Source organism: Cornus florida, unplaced genomic scaffold (assembly GCF_030987335.1).
Source record: "Cornus florida cultivar Cherokee Brave unplaced genomic scaffold, ASM3098733v1 CherokeeBrave_3.0.0_Hap2_Chr01, whole genome shotgun sequence".
In the NCBI taxonomy this organism is placed as follows: Eukaryota; Viridiplantae; Streptophyta; class Magnoliopsida; order Cornales; family Cornaceae; genus Cornus; species Cornus florida.
In genome coordinates, this window is record NW_026775571.1 from 117,568,574 (window position 1) to 117,594,938 (window position 26,365).

The window sequence follows — 26,365 nt, forward strand, 5'->3', positions numbered from 1 at the left end:
AGGCAAACAAAACACACACATATATACACATACATATATGTATGTATACAGATAGATACATAAATAGGTCTAATATAGTTACAGATTTAAAGGTACAATTAAAAGTCACCATGCGGAAGCAATCGAGTAAACAGAGGTCCACTGATGCCATTGCCGATTGCGAATCCAAATATGCAGTGGGACACAACATGCTAGAAATACATACTGTACTATCTAGAAGGGTAAACTTGGAATTTGAGGAGCAGACAACTTGTCTTCCCCAAAATTTACCTTTTGACTTTTATCTACATGAGATGAAGACAAAAGGACGTGCCTAGCACTAAATTGACCTACAATTGACCTACAATTACGACACCAACCATATTATACCTCTAGAGGAAGATGAAGCATTCCAAGGACACAAGTGGGTTTTCAAGTAACTCGTTCGTCGTCGGTGGCGACTTACTCTCCGCCTTCGTCTCCTCCATTTTCCGGGTCCTCTCAGGAATGTTGGATCTAACCCGAGCTGGAGAGTTACCCGATGATCTCCTACCCGATGGGGTACGACCCAAACCGGGCCGTTTCCCGCCGGTGTCTGAACAAGTAGCCGGTGACCTTGGCCTCCGGTGGAAACTGTCTCCCGAGTCCATCCTCTGTCGGTCTGTCTTCAAAACGCGCCCTTCTTTGGTGGGCCTGGGCCTGGGCCTGACCCGGCCCGGTGCTGGCTCGGACCTTCTCACCGGTGACTTTCCCACTGCCCCATCTCCCTTCCCCGACAAAACACCGGAAAAGGACCGGTTTCTGAACTTCGCCGGCGACCTGTTCACCCTCTGCCGAACCTCGCCGTCATCGTCTTCTCTCTTCTCCGTAACTGTCGTCGTCGACACGCTTTCGCTTAAGCTACAGATCTCAGAGATCTCTTCTGCATTAACCCTTAAAGGTTTCTTGTCGACATTGTTGTAATCGTCCTCTTCTTGGACTTTGTGCAGAGCAAGTTTAGGTTCGTTGATCTTCTTCTCTTCGTCTTCGATCTTCTTTGGGAGGGAAGGTTTTGGAGTTGGAGTCTCGGAGAGCACTTCCTTCACGGTCTCTTCCTCCAAAAACGGAAGTGGTGGTGCTCTGCTGTAATGGGAGCTGTGAGATCTCGCCGCCAGCGAACGCCGATTGTTGCGAGAAACTGAAGCTGCTTTGTTGGTGGTGCTGGCACAACAACCCATTTCAGTTCTACATGTACTACAGATATATATGTATATTAGTGATTCAGAAATTGAGTTTTCAATGTTACATTGCTTTATGGTGGAATTGAGTGAGTGACTGAGAATAAGGAAAGAGCAGTGAAAAATGCAAAGACTTGAGAATGCTTTCGAGGTCAATGGAGGTAGAATAAAATATTGGGAGGTATCTGAAACAGTCTTATAAACAGTGTGTGTGAGAGAGAGAGAGAGAGAGAGTTTGGGGAGGTGAGAGGGAGAAAATGAATTAAAATGAACATGTTTCGCGGTACTGCCCCTCAAAAAGTATACTATTTATTTTTCATCTGAGTCCTCAATTTTTAGTCTAATTATTTAGGACAAATTACATAAACCACCCTTCAGGTCTTCAATTCATATATCAACATAGAAGTAGCCGATATCACAAGAAGGTTCTAATTAAGCAATTGACCTTAGTGAATCAACATAAATTTACCTGTATGACCTTAGGCTAAGTCAGAGAAAAATTGAGAATGAGTTAATTTGGTATTGTTAAGTTACATTTTTGCCCTTCCTAGTACATAAAGCCATTTCCCCTTGTACTTGCAACTCATTTTGGTTGGTGGGAAAAGGCTGTCTCATTCTTTTTTCTTACTCTTGTCACCCATAGGATGAAGATCTGTGCATATACATCTAATATATACATATACACACATATATAAGTAATTTTTGAAGACAATGATGGACCCAAATTAATGCATTGTTGCAAAAAAAAAAAAAAAAAAAAAAACCAGATTTGAAACCATAGACAACAAAATTGAAGTTGATTTCTATATTAGCAGACAAGTCTCAAGGGAACCACCACCCACCACCGTCGTCTCGGGTCCACCACACCCAGTCCACTGCTGTATTATATAGAGAGTGAGAGAGATATATATTCAGTCTACCACCATGACTGAAACTTCCGATTGCAGAGAACAAAACTAAAGCCAACACATCCCCACTAGCAAGCAGAGCCACAAGATAAAAATACGAAAACTGAAAGAATAAGTTGAACCACATATACACACACACGTGTTTGTAGATATAGATGAATTTGAGAGTTGAGTGGAATGATTGAATACCTCAGGGGAGGTCTGTGTAAAATAGTGGTGGCGGCGATTGGTGGAGGCATTGCAGAGGAGAGAGAAATCGATGGAGAGAGATTGTGTTGGTGCGGGAGAGAACTCGGACTCCATTGTTGTTAGAGAGAGAAACTAGAGAGACGAAATGTGATGTCCATGAAAGAAGAAAAGTGGGGTCACGTGATTCAATTAGGCAAAGGGTACTTTTGTCTGGTTAATTATGTAATTTCAATTTGCATAATGAACAAAAGTTTATTTTTGTTTGAATCCCCACTGCTTTGACGCATCACTTTGGATTGAAGGAGGATTGAAGGACGTGTGATGAGTCAATGAAATTACAAGGGTTGTTGACCAAAATATTGGTCCATATTTTATTTTGATGTATAAATTAAAAACCTGAAGGGTGGTTTATGCAATTTGTCTAATTATTTATGATCCATTTGGTTCGTGCAAAAAAGAGGGGCTGTATATATATATATATTTCCTTTTATCCCCAGTGAGTTTGGTTTAATTGTACTTTTTAAACGTCTTGTGACATGTGTCCTATCATTTTGTTGCAGAATTTAATTTTGTTTTTCGTGGACGTTAACACAACCTTGTGCAGACTGTGATTCAATAATTACTGTACTCCATAAAGGACGTAGACTTGTGGTAGAGAGTACTGATTGATCATTCAAATGATCTGGTATTCGTACGATTCTATCTTCAATATCAACCTCACGTCATCATATCCCTAATTTGTCTGTTACACTCTTCCAACCATGAAATTGCATTCGTTTACCCAATAATATAAAACCATGAAATTGGATGGGATTTAAAAGAGTGGAGTGTTCGGATGGATTCTCTCCTATTATTGCAAAGTGAAGTGTCTTGATTACTCGTAAGTGTAAAAAAAACATAATTGATAATTACGATCACTTATATGTGTGAATGATCGCAATTATTGAATATTGCATAACATAATATTATTAAACTTTTACGTGAATGATTGAGTCATTCAGTATTGCATAACATAATATTATTAGACTTTTAAATGTGTGGATGATAGAATACAACATAATATTATTAAACTTTCATAGAACGGAACTGAATCTTCATTCATTCAGATATGACTATTCACTAATGTTTATGTGATGACATTCGATATAACTGATGTATCCCTTGATGTACTGATAAACATTTTAATAGTTGATTTGCAATTAAGTGGGCATTGTTAAGATTAAGGTAAGAGTCACATGGTGTAACAGCTGTGAGTTGTGAGTCCAATGAGCGGGAATTCCCTTGGACCATGGTGGTATGGTGTCATCATCAGTGAGGTTGGTCAGCTTATTTATTAAATTGTTGAAGTGGTTTAAACATAGTTGTACCCTTGATTTGCATTTAGATTCTATAATTATTATAACAATACTGCCTATGAAATGGAGTGTCAAAAGTGTGAAACAGAGACACACAATTAAATCTTTAATACTACACGTACAATGCACATTAAAGTAGAAGGAAAAAACAGAAAAATAAATTATAGTCAGACTAAAATTTAATTTAATAATAATAATAAAACATAAAAAGAGAAAGAAAACAACCACCAATAAATGTTTGCAATGTTGGGTGCAGAGTTTTAATGAAGGGTTAATTACAATGACACTCCTTAAAGTTTATCTTATTGACAGTCATATACAAATTAGTCCACTTTTGAACAATGACATCCTTTAAGCTTTGCTGCCTTTGACAAAGACACTCATTGAGGGGTTGACATGTGATAAAATGACCCAAGTGCCCTTTGACTTATGAAATGACACTTTTGAATAGCAAAATTACTAAATTACCTATTCTAATAAACTTGAAATGTCCAAAATAACCTCTCTCACATCTCTTTATATATAAATATGAACAATATATAACCTGACATATGTATATATATAGATGGATTCCCCAAAGATCTCGTTCGCAAGATAGCGGAAGGTTTTCTCAAGGTGAATTTCGTGTGTTCTCTATTCTAAAACCCTTGCATGGTTGCCGAGAAAGCTGAGAAAAATTATAAAGGAAAATACTATCACATATGGCTTACAAATCAGATGTTTTATTTATTAGTTTTTTTGATTGCCAAGATTAGAATCATTTTGTCTACTCTCTAACACTAATTAGGCGTTCTGGTTTGGTTGCATATGTCTTTTCCTTTACCAAACATCTAAGTCATTTATGTATAAGCTTCACTGATTAGAACATGATTCTAACTTTCATGGAATTCCATTAATAATTGCATTTAAGAAGAAAACTATGAAAAGTTGTAATTGCATTCAAGAAGAAAATATTGAGAGTTGAAATTCACACACACACACACACACACACACATATAGGTTTATCTTTTAAAGCAAATCCATTTCTGGAGCAACGAGAAGTACGCATGTAAAATCCTGATTTCAAGTTGCAGATTGTGCGATTTAACATGAACAATACATAACCTGACATATATATATATATATACTATAGAACTCATTTTGCACGATCTGTATGGAGATATTATATATATATATTTATAGAGAGAGAGGTTACGCCATTTGCTCTGCCAATATATATATATATATATATATATAGAAGTTACGTGATCTGGGCTGGGTCTCTGCCAATATGAAGATATTATATATATATATATAGAAGTTACAGACGATATAAATATATCGACTCACATATATTGATGTGGCCAGAACAAAGTGCTCTGAGCCTTTTGCTTCCCGAAGTAGATTCAAGCGAGATTTCAAATCGCACAAAGGAATCAAATGAATTTGATTCAGTTGATTCTGGTGATACCACCACCACCTCCGTCGTAACCTCCGACCACGGTCTCATGATGCAAATGGATCCGAATTAATCATGGATCTGGATTGATCTGTGGGTTGCTCCTCTGTTTGTTTTGCATAGATCAAGCATGGTGGTGATGATAAGAGATGTGATATTGTGCAGTCACCGATGCGAGGAGAGAGACAGTGGCGGTGGTTGTGGTTGAAGAAAAGTGACGGCGGGATGTGGTTGAGGAGATGGTGGCTGCAGGATGTGGTTGAGGGTAAGTGGTGGTGGCTGTGGTTAAGGAGATGATGGCGGTGGGTGAAGAGAGAGGGGGCCGGATCGATGGGTTTAGAAGAGATTGGTAGAAAGGCAAAAGTGTCATTTTAAAAATATAATATTTTATAATTAAAATTAGTTAAATATTGATAGGCAATTTTGTTTTTTCAAACCTTTTAAGGGTCCGTTTGGCTCCATATTTTGTTAGAGGATGTTATTGTTCAAAAAAACGTTTAACTTACGTATGAATGTTATTATAACAAATCTCAGTAGGTGTCATTATAATTAACCCTTTAAATAATGACGAACACAAGGCTATGGACTTGTCGCAAATTTCAGGCTTCAGCTATCATATCTACCATGGGACCAGAAGGCACAAAACAAAAACTCTGCATTCACACAGTCCAAGATGGATGTCAATTTTGGATGTATGCATGCAGACATACACAAACGTATACGTAGTACTATTATTTTCTCCTATAAGCATAAATGTTTTATAGTATAATACATGCATCCAATTCGATGCAACCACTTTATATCCTTCAAATTCGATGTCACAATCTTTCTAATTCTAAAAATGTTTTATTTGCTTTGCACATTTATCATATTCATAAATTTTAAAAGTTGTCTACGTAATTAGTACATCTAATTTAAATTTACAATAAAATTCTTTTTATTTTATTTTTAAAAAAATTAACGTTGCTATTATCATTTCTCATAAAAGTGACGAATTATATTGCTTCCGTTGATTTTGACCCCAAAAAAAAGAAATGATAAGTCCAGTTAGTATATGAATAACAACCATTGCATTGTAAAATTTGGATTAAATTCTGTTTTATTTTGAATTGAATCATCAATGATTTCAAACATGTTTTTGTAAAATTTGGATTAACTTATGTTTCATTTCGAATTGAATCATTAGTGATTTCAAGTACGTTTTGTTAACCCACCATAAGAACTATATTCTGACTTTTATCTGGAATATTCAACAATAGTCAGTCTCCTATTTATTTTATTAAATATTGTATTGAGTATTTAATTTAAGGAAAAATTAGGAAATTCTATTTTTTTAACAGATAAAAATAAATAAATATTAAGTGTATTTCTTGCTTCGTAAAGAGAACATTAGCAATGAACAAAAAAGAGATTGGCTGGGTTGGGAAATTGGGATTTGGCCCGGTGAATGGTTGATGTGTTAGGGCTTTTGGCTAAATTTGGGCTCAGAGTCAGTATCATTGGACCAAGTCTGATCCAAACCCAGATTAACCCAGCCCCATCAACTGGACTTTAGGTTGTTTGGGTTGGTGTGAGGTAGGATTTAGGACAATTGGACTTGATAACTGTTTGGCCCAGTTCCACAAAAGTGTCTATCTTTTCTTTTTGAATTGTCCCAAAATAATTGTTCATTTTTTTTTTTTCAAACAATATGTTTTACATATTTTCATATATGTTTTTGGAATTTAAAATTTGAATATTCAAAATTTAAAAGGGTAAGTTTGTAACTTTCTAGGAAACAATGCATATCCTTAAAAATTATACTCCCCAAAAGCGACACTTAAATTGGAACAGAGGGAGTATTAATTTATATAAAACTATTTAGCATTTTATTTTTGGAAAGTTAAGCAAGTATGGACATTTCTACCTCCAACACTCATCTTTCCTTTGGGGAGGCTTGTACAATGCTGGGCTATTTCCCATATAATTTTTATTCCCAAAATTGCTTTTTTCACTTGGACAAAATTTTTTTTGGGTTTAAATACACTAAGTCAATCATTTGTCATGGTTGGCTTTTCTTATAGACTATCTATTGGCTTAATCCAAAAGAAATAAAGTGTCTACTCTTTACCTCTCTAACAGCTCTTAACCAATAATTGAGTAACCAACCTCCCATCATATCTGTTAATTTATATTTCCAACCTTGTTCAAGGTCTTTCTTCCGTTAATTGCACACTTCTTAAAGCTGACTAGTGATTTTGACCAAAAAAAAAAAAAGAAAAAAAAAAAGCTGACTAATGAGAAAATGAGATCATGCCACGTGGCGTTGGGAGGTGCACAATTGCACATTCATGTCTATAGTCCATTGCTTTTTAACTGCAAATGTTGCTATTGATTGGTTTGTTTGGTGATAATTACGTCAAAAAGGACGCGCATTGGTCAATACTGAAATGTGCATGACCGATTGTGTCATCTAAATCATCACTTGAAGCTTAAGTTTCTTTATTTCCCCAACACACACACTTGATAGTTTTTGTTTAGTGACAGTAGGCAGTCCTAATCAACTAGTGAGATGAAGATACTGAAAATGATTAAAAAGGGTATATCATTCAATTACACTTTAATCTAAATCTAGAACAATGATACACTTTGTATATTCATATCAAGTATGTTAATTAGTGCATATGGGACGGGAATTTTATTTTTGAAAAGTACTCACAAATATTTTACAAATTATTTAATATAAGATTCGGACGACTCATCATCTCGACCCATCCCATGTATAAAAGAGGAGAAATTATACCATTGGATGTATGTATGGCCCGCGAATCCCTATTTGAAATGGACAAAGAAGAAAAGGAGAGCTACAATAATTGTGGCACAGGCCACTGGGTCATCATCCAACTCATGGGCCCAGCAACAGACCAAAAGTGGAAAAGTCCAATCCAAGGACTGAAGAGACGGCCAACGGTACAATTTGTGAATTTGAATAAATAGATTGTTTTATACATTTGTTACTTAATGTGCATGATTAAATATATAATATGATTCCGATTTAAGAATTTAATGACCCTATATATTTCTTTTGAAAAGGAAAGATGGAATGGAAATACACAGTACCAACTTTCCATAAAGTGTCTGCGTAACGACGCTTTGCGATTCTTTCATCACTGTAATTCCGTCGAAGGTTAGGGTTTTCTTTTCTCTCAGTTCCATTCAGCAACTCTCCTTTTACTTATATATCTCCGTTTCTTGTTGCTGCTTTAGTTGATTTTGCGCTGAAGTGTCCCGAGTTCTGTTTGTTTGTGCGTTGCTACGTTCTTCTTTGTTTCTATGTGGGTTTTGATTTCATTCAATATTTTCTCTCTTTTTGGCTTTCAAAATTGGATCTTGTAGGACTTTGTTGTAGATTGTTTGAGAAAAAAAGAAGTTTATAGAAGTAAAGCGAAGAAAGTTAAAAGTACTGGGTTGGCTACCGTTGGAGTTTGGAGATGGGTTGTGTGAATTGGGAGATATATGTGAGGACTTTCATTGGGCTGATGGCAATTTTTGTTGCGCCATTTTGCCATGGACTTACCGACCCTCGTGATGGTAAAGCATAAATACTCCAATTCTTATAGTTTTTGTTTCCATTTTGATATATGTTTTTATATATGTATCGATTAATGTTCATTTTGATATATGTATGTATCTATTAATTTTTTTTGGTAGAATTTAAATTTGTCCACTCTTTATTTGGGTGTCTTTAGTTGCACTCTGGACTAATGTATATGAAGTTTATAGTAACTGCCTTAATTTGATTTTACAGTTTCTGCAGCAAATAGTTTATATGCTTCTCTGGGCTTCCCACCTCTTCCTGGGTGGGTTCCCCTGGGGGGAGACCCATGCGCAGAAGGTTGGCAAGGGATACTTTGTGTAAATGCCAACATAACCGGAATGTACGGTAACCCCTTTTGAGATGTGATATTCACTTTTGAGTTCTAATTCTATAGTCTGATTATCTGAGCTATTTGGGTTGGCAGAGTTCTCCCTGGCGCAAATATAGGGGGTGTACTGAGTGACAACTTGGGAGACTTTGCTTCTATCATACAAATGTAAGTGTCATTTTGCAAATATATACATATAATTGAATTTACCTTCATATGGACTGAGGTTGTAAATTAAATGTGGTTTATGAGAAAGCCCCAATGCTAAGCTAGTCTAATAATAGGTGTCATGTATACGAGTCTATAGAAGTGGGAGTATTAATTTTCATATGCTGATCATCATGAATATCTTGAGTTATATATCCACATATCTCTCTACATATATTAAGCTTTCTGTGTTTCTGTACTGAAGTCTAATTAGTTTTTGTGGTATTTGGAAGCAGAGATCTCAGCAACAACCACATTGCTGGTAGTGTTCCATCCAATTTGCCCGTTACTATCAGGAGCTTGTATGTTTGTTCTTTGTTTTTAATCCATGATTTAGTTAGGTATTACCTTATTTTTGTACATTCGTATTATGCTCATTACCTTATTTAAGTCATGTATGTTCTTTTTGTCGATCATAGTTTTCTTTCAGACAACCAGTTCACAGGAAGTATCCCGGCTATGTTGTCTTCATTGGGTCAGTTGTCAGACCTGTAAGTCCTAGTAAACTTGTGGTCATCTCAATTTTAAGTTGCTGAGATATTATCACATTCTCTATTTGTTTCTTAATTTAAATCATGGCTGTTATTTCCATTAGGTCGCTTAATGATAACCATTTAAGTGGAGAATTACCAGACGCCTTCCAACAGCTTACGGGTTTGACAAATTTGTAGGCATTCCCTGTCAATTTGGATGGATTTTTTAATGTTTACTTAGATTAGTTTGGTTTTGATTGTTTATCATATCGCAGGGATCTGTCTGGTAACAATTTGAGTGGTCAACTGCCACCATCGATGGAGAATTTGTCATCTCTCTATTTATTGTGAGTATAATAAAGAATCTTAATGTTACACATTACTTGTCTTCATGAATTACATCTGTTCGTTGGATGCAGGCACTTGCAGAACAATCAATTTGTTGGGACCCTTGATGTTTTACAAGATCTTCCCCTAAGAGATTTGTACTCTTCTTTCTTGCATTTTGACCTCAAGCTTCCATCAAAATTTATCATTCTTAATTTAAAATAGTGTCTGAAAGTTTTAATTTAAATTCCGAGTTTAAAAGTACTAATTGTTATGTTTTACAACTTGTTGCATAGGAACATAGAGAATAACCTATTTTCTGGACCTATACCCGAGAAGTTGCTCGGTATTCCGAATTTCAGGTGAAGACATCGATAATTTTATAGTTTAGAAGAATGTTTCTATGTGGAATTTTCATGGCATGGATTTTCTACATGAATACTTAAAATTATTTTGCCAGGCCAAGAAACTTGATATGTTAAATGCTTTCCTTGATCCCTTTGTTCTTTGAACATGTTTAGAATTTTATTGGGAAATGAATATTATTGTGCAGGAAAATAAAGTCATCTTTCTAATGAGTTGAGCGGAATGAGATCAAGGTCTCATAATTAGAGCATAAGAAATTGATGACAAAATATTTGAATTTCTATGTTTTACACTGGCATGATGCTTTTTTACGAATAGTGGTTCATCTACTGAAAATATCGGGTATAGGACACAAAAACCTGGAAAGAGTCATATATAGAAGTTTCAATTGATGATCAAATTTTAAGACCTTGGCCGTGCTGGAGGAAGTCATGATTTGACTCTCAATTTATTTACCTTCCTCTGTCTTTGGTATGTATTTTACCATTTAGCTCACCAAAATTTGACATTTTTAATTGCTCATCTGTACCGTGCTGTTTATTTGCTAGGGTATGGGCACTTTGTGGATAGACAACAGTTATAAGTAAACTGCAATTGTTTTTTTTTAATTTTTCTTTATCTTAATTAAATTCTTCATCCATTTTCTATATCTTAACAAATAATTTGAGAGCAGTTGAGATTCATAGAACTTTTGAACTTGATAAATGATATATCACCGAGGGATGTTGAGAATGTCAACTCCTCTCTCTTTCTGCTTAATTTGATGTTCATGGTTATGTCTTATGTTGTCCGAGTTGCCCTGTTAATCACTCAAAACCTTCTTTGCATTATTAGAAATTTTATCAAGATTGAATTTTCCATACACAGTTGCTAACTTGCTACCTTGTGATTTTTTTCCTTACTAATTTTTATTAATAAAACCATGTTAGAATGGAAGCTCTGGTGCTTAATTTTCAAATTTCGTGGCAGGCTTAATACATTGCACATACATTGTTTCTTCGAAGAAGAACAAGAAGGATAACATTAATAGTTTTAGTATCATAAACTCTAGATATGAAACAGCGGTCAGCTTGGTATAATGCTATTGTTAATTGAAATATATGTCATGGCATGGAGGTAAGCTTGTATTGTCTGTTAATTATTCTTGTTCCTTTTACTAACATTAACATATGTTCTACAGAAGAAGTGGAAACCCCTTCAACACTACAATTATCCCATCACCTCCTGCTTCAGCACCTTCACCATCCCCTTCTGAAGCTCTCCCCCCTGTATTAACTTCGGGATTTACTCCGGGAACATCAGCAAAAGGACCATCTGCTCCCAAAATATCAAATTCTACAAGAGGAGGAAAGTTCTTTACAGCTAAAAGGGTCACATGGATTGCTATTGCAGGGTCTCTACTATTTATGGTAATTGCATTAGGAGCATGCCTTTTTATGTCAGGATGCTGTAAAGGAAGCCAAGCATCCAATAAAATTGACAAAAGGCATGAAATGGGTGCATATAATGCCCCAAAGGAGAAGCCTAGGCGTAATGAATCTTCGCTAAAACCCTACAACCATACAGGGGAAGGTACGTCATTTTTGTCTTGATTATTAAGACTTGCAGTTTTTCCAGTTTGTTGTTGGTTTCTTTGACAAATGGCCTCTTGAGATTTCTGAACAGTTTCAAAAGAGGCAGTTTTAAGGCCACCAGCTGGATATGGAAAAAGCAGTTTAAGATTAAAGCCAGATGATGAATGGGATATAGATCTTAAAGGAGTGGCTACAAGTTCAATACGTAAGGAGGATCATGTGATAGATATGATGGGAAATAATGCAAATGTTCTGCCGCCTCCATCCCCATCTCCCCCTATAACGTTGAAAAGACATTCAACTAAGAGTTTAAATTCTGTAAAGTCCTTCACCATTGCATTTCTTCAACAGTATACAAACAGCTTTTCTCAGGAAAATCTTGTTGGAGGAGGCATGATTGGCACTGTTTATAGGGCTGAGCTTCCAGGTGGGAAGGTAAGGTTCTTCTGGATTCAAATGGACTGATTTTTTGGGACAACTTCGATAGAGTGATTCCTCATGTCTATTAGTGTCTCTTTTTGTAAATAATGATTTTTATTTCTTGCTAATTGAATGCTCTTCTTACTGCGATTCCTCATAAACTTGCCTCTGTCACAAAGATTAGCTTAAAATATAATCCCACCTCTTTGATCCTGCAATTATTTAATTGTTTCTCTATATGATCCTACCTCCTGGTTTGAGACGTTTGATGTAATAAATAAGACAAATTCAGAATTATGTATTGGAAGAAGTCTGTACACTTGGTCTAAATTTTCTCCAAGTCTCTTTAAATAGTTGTCTAATGGTAAATATGGGTATGTTTATGTAACATGACATTTTTAACACTTGACAATGTACATACCATAACACATTACTTTCTTATAATAAGTGGTCCCATATATTGCCTCTATGTTGCATTGTTTCTTTTGACTTATTTATCTATTTTGTTTTTCAATCTTTAGCTACTGGCCGTTAAGAAACTGGATACTGCAGCTTCCAGGCAGCTGAGTGATGAAGATTTTCTTGAACTAGTCTCTGGTATCTCTAAACTTCGACATGCTAATGTTGTTGAGCTCATGGGTTACTGTGCTGAGCATGGGCAACGGTTACTTGTCTATTCGTATTGCAACAATGGGACACTTCACGAAGCACTGCATATGGATGATGAAGTCCACAAAAAACTTTCATGGAATACTCGTATCCGCTTGGCACTTGGAGCTGCAAAGGCCCTAGAGTAAGTAGAGCAGCCAACTCCCCTGACTCACCAAATCTTACCACCCATTTATTCAGTATCTCTGATGGAATTGGATACTAAATTAAAAGAACATTCTTTCTGGATTGGGAGGTTTAGATATCATTAACGCTGCTTTGTTTTGCATATGATAGCATTTCTGATCCTCTATTTGGACCTGGCGGAATGGAAACTCAGACATACCACCACCAAGCATTTTAACAATTACTTGGGGTTGGCTATATGAATCCCATGTTTCCATTCGGCTCTATTTAAGGCCATAGTCTCAGTCAGTCCACATGCTATCATATCTTTTTATACTAACTCTACTTACGTTAACTTTGGTCTTCCTGTTCCCCTAGTATAACCCTCATTGTGGATGGAATGGAATCTCAGACCCTAATGCTTATTTTGGTTGTTTGTATACTTGTGCAAAGCATGCCAAACAAAAGATCTTATGCTTCTTTATTGTAATCAATAATCTTTTTGGAAGCTGAGGATTTTGCTTTTTGCTTTTTGCTTTTTGGCAAAGGTATCTGCATGAGGTTTGTCAACCACCCATTGTGCACCGGAACTTCAAGTCTGCCAATATTCTCCTTGATGATGAGCTTGCAGTACATGTCTCAGATTGTGGTTTGGCTCCTCTAATAACATCCAACTCTGCAAGTCAGGTGACCATTGTCATGAGATCTTCAAATCCTATTGGCTATTAATTGTTTTAAAGATAATTGCTTGAGCTTGTAACTTAAAAATAATTATTTTTTCCTTGATTTAGCCGCTTTGATGAGTTTAAATGATAGGCCATAGTTTTTTTTTTTCTGTCAGCTTATATATCTAATTTTTAGGTCTCTCTTTCGGGATTGTTCATCTAATTTTTTTATTTTTGAGGATTGATGATCTTTGCAATTCCTTATTTTTGAGGTTGATCTTTGTTATGTTGCATGAAAAAATGATCAAAATCTTGCATAAATTTCTAATCTAATTTTTGTTACTGGTGATCTTTGTTGGCATTCATCAAATGTTGGTTATTCCTTCATCTTTGTCTCTTGCATGGAATAGAAAGTGGGGTAGCGTTCTTCTGCATCCATAGTTGTTTTGCATATCAACTGCATCATGCATGTCCCTTTTTTTTTTTTTTTTAAAGAAGAAATAATTTATAGATTCTCTTTCTATATGCTCGGAACTCGTTCTTCATGCTTTCATACACTGACTTAAAACTGACGACTCAGTAGTTGAGTTTTCCTTTTCGACGCAGTATTGTTGGAACTTATTTTGAAAAGTGTTCTTGTTTTTGCTCATATGAGTCAGTTTTGTTGCTGACTTTCAGTTAAAAGATGTTAATGTTAAAGACCAATTATGTTTAGTAATGCATTAATCTATTAATTTAGTAGTTTATAAACTTTCACTCACTATACTCAGAAAAACACTGAATTTAATGGTAAGAGAAACAAATTTTATGTGGAACGGTAATAGGATACTATTTGAATTATAGGCGTGCTACAAAATGTCCATATTGAACTGCCAGTTTGAATTGAATTTTAGTTCCTCATAGTTTTTGCTGATACCTGTTCATTATTAGTTGCAAGGTCATGGTTATGGTGCCCCAGAACTCGAGTGTGGAAACTACAATTATCAGAGTGATACCTACAGCTTTGGAGTTGTTATGTTGGAACTTCTCACAGGGCGAAAATCCTATGACAGGTTAGTTATCTCTTCCAGGGGAACATGTTTTAGCAATCAGCGTAGTTCTGTTCACAGCTGCCATTTCTCAACGAACTGAATCCAAATTATGCCAAAATCAACCGTCTGTTGTGGATAAAACTGCAGAACTAATGTAAAATCTAATGTCCAGCTCACGACCTCGAGGAGAGCAATTTCTGGTTAGATGGGCAATTCCTCAGCTTCACGACATAAATGCATTATCAAGGATGGTTGACCCTTCTCTAAATGGGATGTATCCATCTAAGTCTTTATCTCGTTTTGCCGATATAATTTCTCTGTGTGTCCAGGTGAGTCTTCTTTTGCGAAGTTTTTTTCTTTTCCCATGTTTTGTAAGTACCCGTTTAGGAAGTTCTATATGAGACAGACATTTTGTGGACCTCTGAATAACTAACATCGATGGCATGGTTTCGCTAGTCAAAGTTTTTTTCGCCCTTGCAAAAGTGGTCATTTCAACATATAACCCTACTTTTAGGAATACTGTGTCCATTTCATCGAAAACCATTATGGGAATATTTGGTATTCTACTGACTATGGGGGGATTTTTTTTTTTTTTTAAATTATTTTTTTGGTAAATTAACTGTGAAAGGACATGTTTTGACACATAACTAGACAAAATGCAAGTCATGACTCATGAGAGAGAATAATTAAGATTTAGCCCCAGTAGAGTTTAATGTATTCTTGTATATTAGTCCAGTCGCAAGTTAATGAAAAGAGATGTGCATGACACTTTTTTTCTTTTCTTTATTTCATTGCTTTACCTGGAGAAAACCATATACCTCATGTCAATCCTTTCTTTTTCCTTTGGCAGGCTGAGCCAGAATTCAGGCCGCCGATGTCTGAAATTGTCCAGAACCTCTTGCACACGATTCAGAGAGATCCCTGAGAAAGAGGTGGATGGGGATTAACTTAATCAAGAAAATGAGCATTGGAGATGTTAAATATGGTTGAGGGTGCAATGGTTCAAAGTTTGTTCTCCTAGGTCCTTGAGAAAATATTTTGTACAAAATAGGTGCATGAATATACTGATTATTTATTTATTATTATAAATTAATTAAATTTTTTTTTTTTGGTGAACATTAGTTTAGATTTGAAATCAACCTGCAACAAAATATTATTGGCGTCGCCTGCTCCCTAAACCTGTTCGAATAGGGTTCGTTTTTTAACAGCTTTACTTGAACTATGATGGGTTTTCATTATTTTATATATCTTAATCAAATTGTGTAATTGTTGCGATGTATGATTATTTCTTATAAATGTAATAACCAAATGTGGTTTTGCAAATGTGACTCATGTTATGGACTAGTGTTGTGTGTTCTCTTGTCGTGTACTTCTTCTCTTTTGTTTTTATATTGCACAGCAAATGTTCTACAACATTTGTATGTGGCAGTTGCAGAACTAACTTGATTTTTCTCAACTAACCAAAATTGTTCCCAGAATCTTGGTAAAGCTTAGTGTTAAACTAAGGATGAACAAAATTTAAGCAGATTTAAACAGCAGTAGCTTGTGATCAAATATATCATTGTTGTGTTTGGCGGTTCAAATTGGCGTCTTAGATTTGGGATTAAATTTTTTTTAATTAAATATCTAAGCAGCGGATTCAGTACTACCAAACATAACATATGTGTATTTTGATTATTTATTGTTTGAATTTGAGTATGAAATATGTTGAATTTCATCAGCCAAGTACTTGTTTTAAAGCTCTCCTTTATATTACCTGTTTCAAAGAAATATGGTTTGATTCCATTTCATTGCTTGATGTGGTGATAAAAGTTCGAACTGTTGTATTTGTGAGAGTGTGATACAACTAATAAATAGGTAACTTTTGATAATCTTCGCAAATAAAGATTTACCAGATAAATGCTTAGCTGAGTTGAGCTAAAACATAGTAATGTTACTAAAACTGCAATAATTCATAAAGCAATTATAACAATCCTAATTTTATTTTTATTTTTATTTTTGCTATAATCTTTAAATACTAGTTTATTTTATGTTAAATAATTTGTAGCTGTCTTAACTTTTGTTTATTTATAGTTAGTATTCAGTATTCATACACCTACACTTTCATTTATACTAACATAACATGGTTGGGCCACTGACTAACTTTTGTGTATTTCACATCTTTTAAATGAGAATAACACAAATTGTTACTTAAGTTACACAATCATTCTCAACAGGTGTCGTGAGAATAGTGACATAAGTCACACAATCCTTTTCAATAAATGTCACTTTTACGAGCGTGTTCTTGTTTTCACGCTTCGTGCACATTTTTGTTCAAATTCTTATTATTTATTACTTAATCATGATGCTCTCAAATCATCGTATGCTTTCGCGCTCATTTTTATTTTTACTCGATGTGACTTAACTTGTGAGGATGAACGGGTTAATTTCTTAAAACTTAACCGTTAAGAATGTGGCAAGAACTTTCTCTCATTTCGGTCCATTCTAATTGCATAGCCCAACGCCGTGCTTGTTAAGGTTGACTAAAAATTTCTGTCCAATACTTCAAATACATAATACATCAAATGAAAAGTTAAGTATACCCCACTCTTGGGGATCCCACCATTTAAATGGTATGAGGAATTGCAAGAGTCTGTCTAAGTTAAAAGTCTAACTATTTACTGTGGTCTACAATTTTTAACACGTTACATTTATTGTTTAGAAATATTTTTTAAATGTAATATATTATAAAGTTTATAAGATTCAAAAATTTTGTGGTCGGTGATATCTTTTTTTGCTTTTCTAAATGAATGTTAAAGATTCTAATTTTTAAAAGAACAAAATGGATGTGAGTAGTGTATGTACAAATATTTTTGTTAATAATTAAAAAAATAAAATAAAAATAAGTTTCAAATTTTATTTGGACCCTCATGCATAATTTATTAGATGTGATGGCGGTCAAGTGTTATTTCATGTTAACAAGATGGTGACTATAAGATTAGGAATTTGATTGTGCAATTCAAGCCTACAAGACTTGAATGAAATTTTAACCTGGTCCAAATTTAGAAAACAAAATGATTCAGAGACCCGTGAAATGTCCCATTGCATCAAGTTGTCCCATATAAGTTGAATATGTGAGACAAGGGAATACAAAAAGTCATGGGGGCACATTTGTCATTTCACGAATTTACAAGGGATATATACGCGATTATTGCTAGGATGGAACAAAAGGGCAAGCAATACCGCTGTCCAACAGCATAGAGAACGAGAAAGTGGAGAGAGAAAGAGGGAGGACAATAGAGATTTTCCAGGAAAATCAAACACACACACACACACACATATATATGTGTTTTGTCTTTCATCATCGTCCACGTTTGTCTCTCTCTGTACATACCTAATCGTCTTCTTCTTCTTAATTAATTGATTTTATTTCGACCTGAATAGTAATAGAACCCGTCAACCCCTTTTCTCACGCATACTTGTACATCAAAACATACCCCAAAATTAATACCAAAAAAAAGAAAAAGAAAAGGAAAATACGCCAAAACCACCATCCAAACCACATTTTAATTCCAAAACCACCATTTTCTCCCTCAAAACCACCGCTTCTTATTCAAAAACTACGTTTCTCTGTCTTACTCGCGTCCATAATACCACCGATACTACTCCCAAACTCGGTTTTACTTTCTCAGAAGGTGGTATTGGTATATTTCTTATCTTCTTGTAATTTTCTTCGCAAGCAAACAGGGTGGTTCTTCTCCAATTGGTTTTTCCTTGAGAGGAATGGTGTTCGCTAACGTGAGCCGGGTGCGCAAGAAAAGAAGGTGAAGGATACGATATAGAAAAGGTGGGTGTGTTTGTTCGTTCTAATCCGGGTGCGCATAATAATAGAAAAAGTAGGTGTTGGTCGAATCGTCGACGTACACGTGGAGGGTTGTGATGGGGGCGGAGACGAGGATGGTGGTGGCGAGGGGCAGGTGGGGCACGTGGGAAGAGCTTATCCTCGGGGGCGCTGTTCTCAGGCACGGTAACCAAGACTGGTCGGCCGTGGCTTCGGAGCTCCGAGCCCGAACCCTCCACCAGTGCAGATTCACTCCCGAGGTATATATACATATATTGATATATATAAGCATGTATGTTTGTTTCTATTACTGGGATATATCGATTGAGACACAAGCCCATGGTATTGTTGCTTTATTCTTCTTATCTAATGTTTCTATGTTTTTACATTTTTTACATTTTGTTATGTTGACTTTTGTTTATGTTAATTTGATTTTGTTAGGAAATAATTGTATTATGTTTGGTTATTGATATAGATTTTGTGGGGTCTAGGGAATGAGTAAATGCCGTTAGGATATATTTATGCCATTCTCGTGTAACTCGCAGACACGTGTGATGTATTTTTCATGACAAATATCTATTAACCATGACAAACATGAGTGGGGTAGTTACTAACATGTCTTTTGATAGTTGATAGGCAATAATTTTGTTTTTTGTTTTTTCGTTTTTGGAAGGATAAGCAAACTCACACATCTTTCCTTTGGAGAGGTGGGTACGTGCCTGTTGGATTATTACCTATTTGGTAACTTTAGAATGTTTTGCACCACTAATTTTTTTTTTCTTTCAAAAGGTTGGAATCGGTGATTTTGACTACTCCAATGAGAACCCAAAGGAATAGTCTCCAATGTTGCTGGCCACGGTATGGGCTGGCCACTTTTATTATTATTTTTTATTAGTCAGAGAGAGGGATTTTGATAATATAGATATAGACACGCACACACGGGAGGGTGATGGATTCATGAGAAGTGGAGCCCATTGGATGGCTATTCACTGGCTACCTATGGCGAGGGAGAGAGGGATTTTGATAATATAGATATAGACACGCACACACGGGAGGGTGATGGATTCATGAGAAGTGGAGCCCATTGGATGGCTATTCACTCACTACCTATGGCGAGGGTTTTAAAATTGCCAGGACGTGCGGCCCGCGATGCGGCGAGTCCCATACGGACATCCTTCACTCGCCAAATGGGTATAGCACTGGCCACAACTTTATTACACCGGAGGCACAATAATGATAGTCTCATTTTAAAGTGTTTGGTTCAACGATTGCCACATCAGTGGTGTTTAAAAATCGATTGGGACTTTACCATTTTCCTTCTTTTTATTATGAAGTTAAAGACAATATGTCATTTTATTTAGAATTGGAGTGCATTTATTCAAAAGTGGACGGCATGGATCACTTTATTGCTCGTTCTATAAAAATTATTATTTCCAATTACCTGCACACCATTGCAATCTAGTGTCCACTTTGGTTAATGGTGTACCTTAGTGATAAGGTGAATTTTTTTTGTATGTGTCCAAATCAGGTAACCTACTTTCTTTTGTTTTATCACACTAGTGGGGCTATTCCTAGTATGTCTCTCACATTGTGATTAATAAGCCTATATCTTCTAGTCACCCCTATCATCAGCTCAAGATTCTTAATTCAGATACCTGAATGCATTGCTCTTGTTTCATTCTTAGAGCCTAGCACTCTGCCCCACACAAGATAGCTGGCCTAATGACCCTTCTATAAAATTTCCCTTTGAACTTATTGGTTATTTTTTTTAAATCACATAGTTTTCCACTAGCCGGTCTCCATTTTGTCAATCTTACTCCAATCCTGCTAGTAATTTAAGAAATGATATTTAAAAAGCAAACTTTAAAGCACATCTCATTTTGCAGATGTAAATTTCACTAAAAAGTGAGGTCTCTTTGACTTAGAATTCAGACTCTTTTCTGTAATTTTTTAATTAATATTTATTTGCACAATTAACCAGGACATTTGATCAATGGAATGGCTTCTGGATATAGAAAATAGAAAGTACCAATTTTCTTAAATTTGCCATCAAATAGCACCAAAATGCTCCTTTTAAAGTGAAGACTAATGCATTATCTACTGCTCACCAACGTGCATCACAAGTTTCAGCAATTTATTGAGGTTAACAAACAATGCCTTAGTCTCCTGACTTGCATGTTTCATCTTACTGAAATGTAGGGACTTTGATGGGTGTTTAAACACACAATTGTTTGAAAAAACACCGCTATTACCATATTCGCAATATTTCAAATGATTTTGGGATCTCTAATATATTCCTGAGTTTATGATAAAACAAGCAAACTTTAGTTTTTGAGTATCTCTTAATATTTAGTTTATGCATCTCTCTTAATGCGTATTGTAATTCTTAATTCACAAAGGCGAGTCCCAAACATTACCCATAATTCTGAATTGTGATTATTAATTCAGTCTCGTTCCAACTTTTATGAGGTTATCTGCATGAATCCTGCTATACTTCTAGGGTCATAATTTCAGTTTCACACACTATATATCTAATTATGTATGAGAACACAACCATCTTGGTGTTCACTTGAATTTTCTCAGTAGTTAATTTTTACAGGGGTTTGACGGAGGTTTTATGCTGCCTGTCAAATAACTTAATGCAATGCTCCTCCCTTTTAGGGCTTAACTATGTAAGGATAAAGACATTAAACAAATATTTGTTTGGTCTATATTTAACCTTGGTTTTATCCATTAGCGAATCACCAATCACTCAACTCTGTTAGCCAGTAGCTTATTATGGTCAGTTGCACTGCCTGTATATTTATGCATTCTTTATAAAAGTCACATTGTAGTTTTTCTTGCATTGACGTGTGTTAATCAAAGGTGTTATTTGATTAAATTTTGGTGGTTACATGATATTTTACATTAGAAGTGACAAAGTTTTATATGATCCCAGGCTTGTAAATCCAAGTACGAGGACTTGCAACAACGATATGCTGGGTGCACGTGAGTAGAACTGTTTATTTTTTGTAAGTTAATTAATGTGAATGGAAAACTTATTTTATGGGCTTTACTCTTACTCTCTTTTTTCTTAAATGACTCTTAGTATCCTAAAGATACATATGTAGTGCTAATGTGGGGTTTTAGTTCAATGTCTACACTAGTATGTAGTACAACACTGCCTCAACAGTATAGGCTTTAAATAAGGTGTTGTAAGACTGACTTATTTTGTTGGAAGTATGATATGCGGAAGGGGTATTTTGCTCCAAAGTCGAAATGGTGGGCTTGCCTAAAAGTCCACTTACTGTTTTGTTTTAAAATCAAGTGCCAAATGTGCTTGAGGTTTTTGCCTTATCAAGATTAATTTCAAAGTTTGCTGAACCATGTACCAAACACATGCTGTGGCCAGTTGTAACCAGGATTCATTCTTTTTTATTTTCATCAACACAATTAGTGGAGCATCTAATTTTGCCAAAAGCACTATCCTCCTTGTTTATCAAAACTATATTGAGATTTTAGCCCATTTTATTCACAACAGTATCTTATTTTTCTTCTCACTTTTCCCCCTTTCTTCCCGAATCTTTTGCATTTCAGCTAGCTATGAGTATATATGTGCTCTTGAAAGATTAGGATGGATTTTGAAGATTTATTTATTTATTTTTTGTTATTTATACCAGCAGCTGTTAGCTTGACTGGTGTCTCCTCTCACATTTGAAAGGGCACGGTTCAAGTCTCAATTCAGAAGCGTTTCTGTGCATGCTTATGAAAAAAGAATCTCTTTATGTATGTTGATTTCTGTTTCACACATCATCCTTTTTTAGAATAGATTTTGAAAACTCGGGGTTTGGAAAATTTCATTGCTACTACTACAAGTTATTATTTTTGGTTTGTTTTGTTTAATGAAGATTAAGCATAATCAGCTTCGGGTTTAGTGTTTTTCGGACAACTATGTTCAGAAATGAACCTTTGACTGACAAATCTCTCATTCATATACCTTAATGTTTCACTCCTTAGAGCTTGGTTTGAAGAGCTACGAAAACAACGAGTGGCTGAATTGAGGCAAGAATTGGAAAAATCTGAAGATTTGATTGGGTGAGTCTATATTTTATCTTTTCGTTCACGTTGTTATTGCAATGTAGAACCCCATTGATCGTTTAGTTATTATTTTATGACCAATCTGTATCCGCCTCTGTTTTCTAAGAACAATTATTATTTTATGACCAGTCTGCATCCGCCTCTGTTTTCTAAGAACAATTATGGTGATTTTGATGCATTCTAACTCTTCCTTGAATTTGGGAGAGAGCTCAATGAAGCCACTAAAATAAGCAGATTGTAGCTTCTAGTTTTACAGCAGAACAATTATAGGAATCATGAGGTTACCGTTTAAAAAAGAGGATGTATCTGATGTGCAGATTCCCATAATTGCCACATGCTCAATCTTTAATTATTTGACCCATGGCATGGAAGTCCTATTGATTTGCTAATGTTCCTGTATTGAACCATGCATCTTTTTTAGCCTTGCAGGATTCACTATTTCATTGATGAATTGTTTTACTTAGTTCGTACTGTTTCAGGTCTCTTGAGTCAAAGCTTGGAAGTCTTAAGTCTGAGAAAGGATATTATAGTCGGGTTGATTGTGGCTTTAGCCAGACTGAATTTCCTGCACCTTCACTAAAATCAGCAGGAGCAGAATCTTTTGGTAAAGAGACATCTAAGGATGGACTATCTGCTGGCAGTTTCACGCAGGATACCAGGAACTGGTCCTCTGAATATCCTTTTCCTGCAACAGCATCAGCTGCAGAGATGGATGCAACGCCCGATGCTTCAGAGCCTATGGAGCAAGAAAAACTTTCAAGCGTTGATAAACTGGTACAGATTAGCAATGAACAAGAAGGGACTTTTCGGAAGAGGAGAGGGAAGAGAAAAAGGAAGGATTGTAATAGGGAGTCCAAAGAAGGGAGCATTGGAGACAGTGAGAATTTGGGTTCAACCAATGTTTTAATTGACTCTCAATGCAAGGAAAATTCTATCAGTGACTGTGGTCAGACGGTCAGGTCTTCTGGTGTAAATGATCACAATAAAGGTTCAAGTGGGGTTGGAAATGTTGATTTGATGTTGATATTTGATTCTATTGCAAAGAATGAATACGCCTTGGTCTTTCGACGTCGGCTTGATAGCCAGGTAATGATTGACAATATAAGATGCTTCGCCATTTTATCATCTCTATATTGCAGTTAGGCAACCATAGTAGTTATTTGTGGAAAAAATCTCATAAACAATGTTCTATAACAGAAGAGAGCAAGGTACAAGAAAATAATCCGGCAGCACTTGGATTTTGACACCATAAGATCAAGAATTGCCAACTGCTCCATCGTGTCAGTCAAAGAACTCTTCCGAGATCTGCTTTTGCTTGCAAACAATGCACTGGTCTTTTATTCCAGAAGAACACGTGAATACAAGTCCGCATTATTACTGAGAGATCATGTCACAAAAGAATATCAGCAGCATTACAAGGATTCTGGCAACAAAGCAGCCTCTGTCATCTTCTCTATATCATCAATGTGTAACCTTCCTGTGAAACCTCGGAGCATTCGCCCTTATAAACGCAAATTGTCAGCACATGTTCTCATTGCTGAGAATGTCACTGCTGGAACTCAACAAGGATGTAAGAAACCAAGTGTTGCTGATTCCACTCCTTTAATGGTGTCTTTGATGATGGCAAACAAAGGCTTCAGTCGGGCAGCGAAGGTTGCACTTACAACATCTAATCGACGACCTAAAATTCCAATGAAGGAAAGAAAGAGACGTTGGCGGAGGTGAAATTGTTGTAGTTTTTAATCTTTCTATTTTTCTTTTTCTTGTGAAATTCCCAGGCTCTTCTTTCGGTAATTTGAGTCGTTTGCATGATCTTTTGGTGTAAGAAGTCTTTTATTATTTTTTTTCCAAATCAGTTAGGCTTTGTTTAGGTACAAAAAGAGATCAGGAAAAGAAATACTTGTACAGATTAATGAGGCTGTGCGTCATTAAGATCGTAAGATTAGTATGCCACATTCCTGGATTCTAGTTCTTGAAAAATGAGAGTACAAACTGTCTGTTCCCTCCAATTCTGTGTTGCCTTACCGTTGTTGGTCTAATAACAAAATTGTAACAATTGCTATTCAGAGGAGAACTCGGATTCTCTCTTATGCTATGTCGTTCTGCCTTTACATTGCCTTGTCCAACAACTACATTACAACGTTATTTATGGCGATACCCTTTGTCATGAGTATGTTGTACTACAGTCTACAATGTTATGTGTTGTACTAGCCTTAAAGGACTGACCAAGGCACAGGAAGGGGTCTGAATTCTTCCAAGGAAACTTGAAAACTAGTAAGCCACGTGTGTGGGTTTGTTCTTGGGAAAGAGAAACATGGAAAAAGTTATTAAGATGATAGTGCAGATTGACAATTCTGACTCTCTGATCCAGTTCAGTAGGCCCATATTTTTTTTTTGGTTCGAAGTTTTCTGCACTGTATTTGGAATTGGAGGAGGTTTAGTATAAAATTTGTACTAAAATTCTTCTAATTCTAAATTTAAGGTGTCAATTTAGTACTGCCAAACATAACATGAAAATAAATGTAAATATCCTGCCAGCACCACTACATCACCAAAATTTAGAAGAGATGATCTAGCACCTCTTTTTTTTTCTTTTCTTTTTTTTTGGGAGGGTAAGATGATTTTATACACGAAAATGCAGTTTTTACAAAGGACAGACCTTTCGGATGGCTGGCCCACGAACCGTGGACAGCCCAATCACAAGATAATGATAGAACCCACAGATAAACAAAGCCCATTAGCCTAGCATAGCAAAATGAAGCCCATTAGCCTAGTACAGCAAAATGAAGAGAATACTAAAGTCACGCAAAGTCTTCTCAACAGGTGTCGCTCTCATACTCTGCCTCAAAGTATCACTATTTATGACTTAATTCTGCCATTTTCATGCTCCCTCTCTCGAATTTACTCTCGCTCTCGCTCCCGCTCCCGCTGTACGTGACTTAAGACAATACTAGTTTAGAATAACCTAGACTATTCTTGTCTTAGGCATACTCACCATCCGATGTAACACATTCAAGGGTATGAAACCCTAATTTGCAGGGAGGTTAGGTTTGAGTAATCCATTATTGACAAGTGGTTGGATGTGGTGGGTAAGGTTTTCCTTTTTCAATGTCGGATTTGATAAGTCTAGCTTCTAAATTTATTTAAAACTTACCTACGTCATTTAGGTAGACAAAATAGCGCTAAAACATTATAGCTATTCTAAGTTTGCTTTAGAAGCAACAAAATATAACTAATCTACATCGTGTTTGCAAAGTACTTCTGAAAAGTTTGAAGGCTTCAAGGGACTAATTTTGATATTAATAACATATGTTCAGACATTATTTTTTTAAAAAAAAGTCAATTGTAAGGTATGCTCCGTAGATTGGTTTGTTTGCCACCTGCACCAATAAAATCCTCAATCTGTACCAAAACAAGCATCAAATGATATTTTATTAACAGTCGGCTTATTTAATGGTTTTAACAATGTGGTTATTTTTTTTAATTGATAAGTAAAAACTAGATCTTTTATGTTAAACTTTCTCTAGACTTCATGTGTATGTAAATATATATATATATATATATATATATATATATATATAGATATGCACGAACATACACACATGAAAACCATGATAACACAAGGAATGCATTGAGAAGA

The 26,365-nt window shown here is 35.6% G+C and overlaps 3 protein-coding genes across 4 annotated transcripts; 2 read left to right on the plus strand and 1 right to left on the minus strand.

Annotated features, from left to right (window-relative positions):
• LOC132266311 (uncharacterized) lies at positions 1 to 1,493 on the minus strand. Its single transcript, XM_059767169.1, has one exon. It carries the CDS (start codon positions 1,194 to 1,196, stop codon positions 372 to 374), a length of 825 nt encoding a protein of 274 aa, XP_059623152.1. The 5' UTR covers positions 1,197 to 1,493; the 3' UTR covers positions 1 to 371.
• A 6,664-nt stretch (positions 1,494 to 8,157) lies between these two features.
• Positions 8,158 to 16,151, plus strand: LOC132266320 (protein STRUBBELIG-RECEPTOR FAMILY 3-like). The gene is made up of 17 exons (XM_059767178.1): positions 8,158 to 8,252; positions 8,462 to 8,656; positions 8,874 to 9,003; positions 9,088 to 9,159; positions 9,435 to 9,500; positions 9,618 to 9,689; positions 9,794 to 9,865; positions 9,947 to 10,018; positions 10,091 to 10,156; positions 10,295 to 10,360; positions 11,545 to 11,936; positions 12,030 to 12,373; positions 12,880 to 13,151; positions 13,681 to 13,819; positions 14,728 to 14,849; positions 15,001 to 15,157; positions 15,679 to 16,151. The coding sequence occupies exons 2-17, from the start codon at positions 8,557 to 8,559 to the stop codon at positions 15,751 to 15,753; spliced, it is 2,217 nt and encodes a 738-aa protein (XP_059623161.1). The 5' UTR covers positions 8,158 to 8,252; positions 8,462 to 8,556; the 3' UTR covers positions 15,754 to 16,151.
• Positions 16,152 to 18,009: 1,858 nt separating this feature from the next.
• Positions 18,010 to 24,539, plus strand: LOC132266329 (uncharacterized). Of its 2 annotated transcripts, none has more exons than XM_059767186.1 (5): positions 18,010 to 18,908; positions 21,587 to 21,636; positions 22,645 to 22,722; positions 23,190 to 23,811; positions 23,923 to 24,539. In XM_059767186.1, the coding sequence occupies exons 1-5, from the start codon at positions 18,747 to 18,749 to the stop codon at positions 24,448 to 24,450; spliced, it is 1,440 nt and encodes a 479-aa protein (XP_059623169.1). In that variant the 5' UTR covers positions 18,010 to 18,746; the 3' UTR covers positions 24,451 to 24,539. The 2 variants fall into 2 exon arrangements, with proteins under 2 accessions (XP_059623169.1, XP_059623175.1); XM_059767192.1 differs by having other exon boundaries at positions 18,011 to 18,908; positions 23,205 to 23,811.
• Positions 24,540 to 26,365: the final 1,826 nt, after the last annotated feature.

Coding starts and splice junctions, on each gene's coding strand:
- LOC132266311 (XM_059767169.1), bottom strand. CDS start 1,196: ATGGGTTGTTGTGCCAGCACCACCAACAAAGCAGCTTCAGTTTCTCGC.
- LOC132266320 (XM_059767178.1), top strand. CDS start 8,557: ATGGGTTGTGTGAATTGGGAGATATATGTGAGGACTTTCATTGGGCTG. Junction 14,850..15,000: donor GGGCGAAAATCCTATGACAG/GTTAGTTATCTC, acceptor TCTAATGTCCAG/CTCACGACCTCGAGGAGAGC. Junction 15,158..15,678: donor TAATTTCTCTGTGTGTCCAG/GTGAGTCTTCTT, acceptor TTCCTTTGGCAG/GCTGAGCCAGAATTCAGGCC.
- LOC132266329 (XM_059767186.1), top strand. CDS start 18,747: ATGGGGGCGGAGACGAGGATGGTGGTGGCGAGGGGCAGGTGGGGCACG. Junction 21,637..22,644: donor CAACGATATGCTGGGTGCAC/GTGAGTAGAACT, acceptor TTCACTCCTTAG/AGCTTGGTTTGAAGAGCTAC. Junction 22,723..23,189: donor AAATCTGAAGATTTGATTGG/GTGAGTCTATAT, acceptor TGTTTTACTTAG/TTCGTACTGTTTCAGGTCTC.